Raw genomic sequence first — 4,223 nt, 5'->3', positions numbered from 1 at the left:
TGTGTGTGTGTGTGTGTGTGTGTGTGTGTGTGTGTGTGTGTGTGTGTGTGTGTGTGTGTGTGTGTGTGTGTGTGTTGTGTCTGCAGGTGTACTGCCTTCACTGACCTATCAGGTGTTCTTCATGAAGAAGCTGTGGACTAATACGGTGCCAGGAAAAGACTCTATGGCTGACTCCATCTTCCACTACTACCAAGTGAGTAACAGCTCTCAGAAATCAACAGATGTGTGAAATTATTGTTTCCAGCTATTTTAAGGGTATTTCTTCACGTTATTTCTTAACGTTAATGCGACATTACTATGTGATATTGACACCCGACAAGTCAAACTGCACTGAAATATAAATATATAAACGTCTGAGACTCAATGATACAATTAATATGGTTTTAATAAAACATGGTTTTCAGTGTTTTTATTTGAATGGAGCTTGAAAGCTCTGTGTAGGTTTATGGACAACCTTAAGTATGAATGTATCTGCCAATAGACGGGTTGAAATGTCCCACATACAGACATGCAGTATCTTAACAGCGACTGTCTTCTCTCTACAGGAGCTGCCTAAGTATCTGCGAGGCTACCACAAGTGTTTGAGGGAGGAGGTGCACCAGTTGGCAGCGCTGATCTACAGGGTGAAGTTTGAGGATGACAAAATCCACTTCCAGAATATTTCCAAGATCCTGAAGGATCTCGTCCCTCAGGACCAGATCAGACATCTGTCCCCCGACGACTGGAAGAGGGTGAGATGCATGACGTATTAGAGCAGACGAAAAGTCAGAGGATCACCAAATGTATTGTTATTCATCCTCTGAAGACCATGAATGTCCCAAAGGCAATGCCATGCATGGGTACAACTTTGGCAACTTTGTATTTAATAATCTTGGTTGGCCGTTCTAAAAGTTTGGTCATAAAAGTCTCTGCAAAGTCATTTATTATGTTAAAAAACGTGTGTTTCCCTCTCAGTCCATCGTGTCGCTGTTCAACAAGCACCCCGGAAAGACTCGAGAAGAAGCCAAACACTCCTTCCTCAAAATCATCTACAAGTGGACCACGTTTGGTTCTGCCTTTTTTGAAGTCAAGGTAAAGACGTTGGTAAAAAGAGGAATATAAGTGTACGTTTAGCAGTTGTTGCAGATTTTGGTCATTATGTTGTTGTCCAAGTATTCAGATATTTCACCTTAAATAAAAGTGGCAATACTAAAGTGTAGAAATACTCTGTTAAAGTCCTGCGTTCACAATGTTACTTCAAAGTACAACAGTATCAGCATCAAAATATACTTAAAGTATCGGAAGTGAATGTTATGCAGAATGGTTTATTTCAGAATAATATAGATTATATTATTTGATTATCATTGTTGATGCATGCATTCATTTAATCTATGATATACATTATAAAAGTAGAATCTAACTTGTTTTTTCAGCACTGTGTGAAAAGTTTTGTTTTTAATTATTCTATTTTTTATTTTTTTCCTGCAGCAAACAACTGATCCAAATTACCCAGAAGCCCTCCTGATTGCAATCAACAAACACGGAGTCAGTCTCATTGATCCCAAGTCTAAGGTGGGTCCACACTTATATTAGTTTGTTCCCAAGAATTATCATTTTGGGAACAAAATCGTTTTCTGAAAGATTTGCAAAATACAGATAATCTAAAATATTAGTTTTCTGTAATCCAAATGCTGAAAGCTACAATAGAAAACTTTTACATTTGGAGTTAAATCTTGTTCACAAAAATACGCTCAAGCTACACTAACATACTGTATTTAGTCATCAATGTCGCTCTCTGGATATTTCTCTTTGTTTGATGTCAGATTTCTCTAGAGTTACAGGTTGATTCACCACCATAACTTCATTTCGTTATGTTACTGTGAGATAGCGTGTGTATTTCCCTGAAATCAAAAGTACACAAGCTATCTCACAGTACTGCACTGTATCTGCCAACAGGGTGTGTGTGTGCTAATCTCAGTTGTTGTATTGCCTGCAGGACATCCTCACCACTCACCCCTTCACTAAGATCTCCAACTGGAGCAGCGGTAACACGTACTTCCACATCACCATCGGAAACCTGGTCCGAGGCAGCAAGCTGCTGTGTGAGACCTCGCTGGTGAGCTCCTGGTTTTGACATGAAGCACTACTGCCACCAGAATAACCTGAAATTAAGAGTTTAAATATGTTAATATACATTTGCAACGGTTCATCACGTAACCAATGCTCCTAGGTTTGAGTTCAGACCTGATTTTTATGATATTTGTGACCGAACAGATCATTTTGCCGCATTCATGACACAATGCCACGGTGCAACAATTTGAAAACATAAAATATTGAGAGAGAGAGGTAGTCTACACTTAAGGCGCCATTATGCTCTGTTATGCTCTCTCACCTATCAGGAGTGTGAGAAAGAGAAACTATTGCTGTCACTTTTAATGCAAACAACCAATTTTTTTCTCATCACAGAAAAAATAAAACAATAGAGCCATACATCCAAATACATAAACATCAATTCAGCTCAGCATATCTAACCTTTGTCCTCAAAACACACAGGGCTACAAAATGGACGACCTCCTGACCTCTTACATCAGCCAGATGCTGACGACAATGACCAAACAGCGAACCACCCGGGGCAACAGCAAGTGAGCAGAGCGGCTGGAATGTACGGTCAATCAATCCTCCTCACACTGCAGTTTGAATGCATGTAAACAAAAAGCTCTTATTTCGTACGTAACTGTGTGAATTGTTTCACAAAGTGGTTATCAAGGTGTCTGTGTCACTGCAATGCCAACGTTTTCATTTATGTTGTTATGTATCGGCCCTGTCTTAAAAACACTCACCTGTTGCCTTTAAATGACCTTTTCCCACCTGTAACACGGCAATTTGGACGGCTTTCTTTCTGCACTATAATCACCGTGAACTGACCGTCATATTATCGGCTGTGCTATTTACACACCGTTGAAAGTTTGTGATCTCCTGCCATGTACAATAGTTCAACCAGACAATTGAAAGAGCGGAACGAGAGATTGCAGATTTAAAAGGAACAGGTTCCTGTTTCAGTGTCAAGTGCAAAATATAATTTAATTATTCCTCTTTTGGTGCAGAAACTATTTCAAGTGTAAATAATACAATTGGAGTCTGAATCATTGAAGGAAAGAAAGAAGAAAAACTGTTGAACGTTAGTACATGTCATGTTATCAGTTCATAATCTCTGTGCCGTTTGATAAAACAAGCTTTAAATGCAACTATTGTTTGAGACGGAATTCTGTTTTCTCAAATGCCGACATCGGTGTCGAGACAACAAAGCGGTACTCTAGCTTCTTGCTTGATTTACAAAAACAAGATATGATTAAAAATCTGATTTCTAATCCTTGTTTTATAAAAAAGAAAGAAAATACCTGAAACAATCGGAAAATCCCCCAGAAAACAGAAGTCGACTTGTTAGTTTGTCTTGTGGAGTATCTTCGTCTTTTCATCCGTATTTATGCTCAGAGTTTACCAACCGGGCATCAAATATAGAGTCACTTTTTACACCAAAAGTAACCCATCATCTAACTAATGACCCTTCAGATCTCAGTTAGTGGGTTTTTCTCTTTTTATTAAATAAAATGCCAGTTTGACAATGTATGCAGTCAAATTTGGAATTATTAAGAGGAACAAGGCAATCATTTAATCAATCAATCAAACATATTTAAATATAACCCAATGATTTTTTTTTTTATTACATTGTTTAGTCATGCATGTGCACAGAAACAGACCGTATGCGTGCCACAGCTACATGTACACTTATACTGTAGATGGTGAATGGAGTCTTTTTTTCTAAATGTACGAACCATTAGCATTGATTTTTATTAAAGATCAAGTCATAATCATCACTGTTTTTGGACCATGTGACCACACATCACGTAGACATGAATAAATGAGATTTTGCAAATAGCATTTACTGTATGTATATTTTCTTAAGTATGGGTTGCACAGTAACCTGAATGATTTTTGGAGCATGCTGAACATTCAAAGACATGAAATGGCTGAAAGTACTCTGACTTTATTCATGACATTTACAACCATACTATAATACAATACTTTTTACATTATACTGAGTTTTTTCATATTGTACCATTACATGCTATACAATGACTTTTGTGACATCAATGTCTTTTTTCATGAAGTTTTTTGAAATACTACACGACTTTTTATGACATTTTCTATGTTTTTGTATTTTAACAAACTATACTTTTTTCCAC

General features: G+C 37.5%; 1 protein-coding gene across 1 annotated transcript in view; it reads left to right on the top strand.

The window, feature by feature from the left end:
* myo7ab (myosin VIIAb) overlaps positions 1-3,732 on the top strand; it is a 34,756-nt gene extending 31,024 nt beyond the window's left edge. The window contains exons 44-49 of the mRNA XM_031868962.1: positions 87-193; positions 546-731; positions 955-1,071; positions 1,468-1,551; positions 1,976-2,095; positions 2,533-3,732. Of these exons, the coding sequence (XP_031724822.1) occupies positions 87-193; positions 546-731; positions 955-1,071; positions 1,468-1,551; positions 1,976-2,095; positions 2,533-2,625 (707 nt within the window). The 3' untranslated portion in view covers positions 2,626-3,732. The remainder of the gene's footprint in view (positions 1-86; positions 194-545; positions 732-954; positions 1,072-1,467; positions 1,552-1,975; positions 2,096-2,532) is intronic.
* Positions 3,733-4,223: the final 491 nt, after the last annotated feature.

Source organism: Anarrhichthys ocellatus, unplaced genomic scaffold, assembly GCF_004355925.1.
Source record: "Anarrhichthys ocellatus isolate YVR2014 unplaced genomic scaffold, GSC_Weel_1.0 scaffold45, whole genome shotgun sequence".
NCBI classification, from domain to species: domain Eukaryota; kingdom Metazoa; phylum Chordata; class Actinopteri; order Perciformes; family Anarhichadidae; genus Anarrhichthys; species Anarrhichthys ocellatus.
The sequence above is the reverse complement of the archived record's forward strand: the minus strand, read 5'-3'. Positions and strand labels throughout refer to the sequence as shown.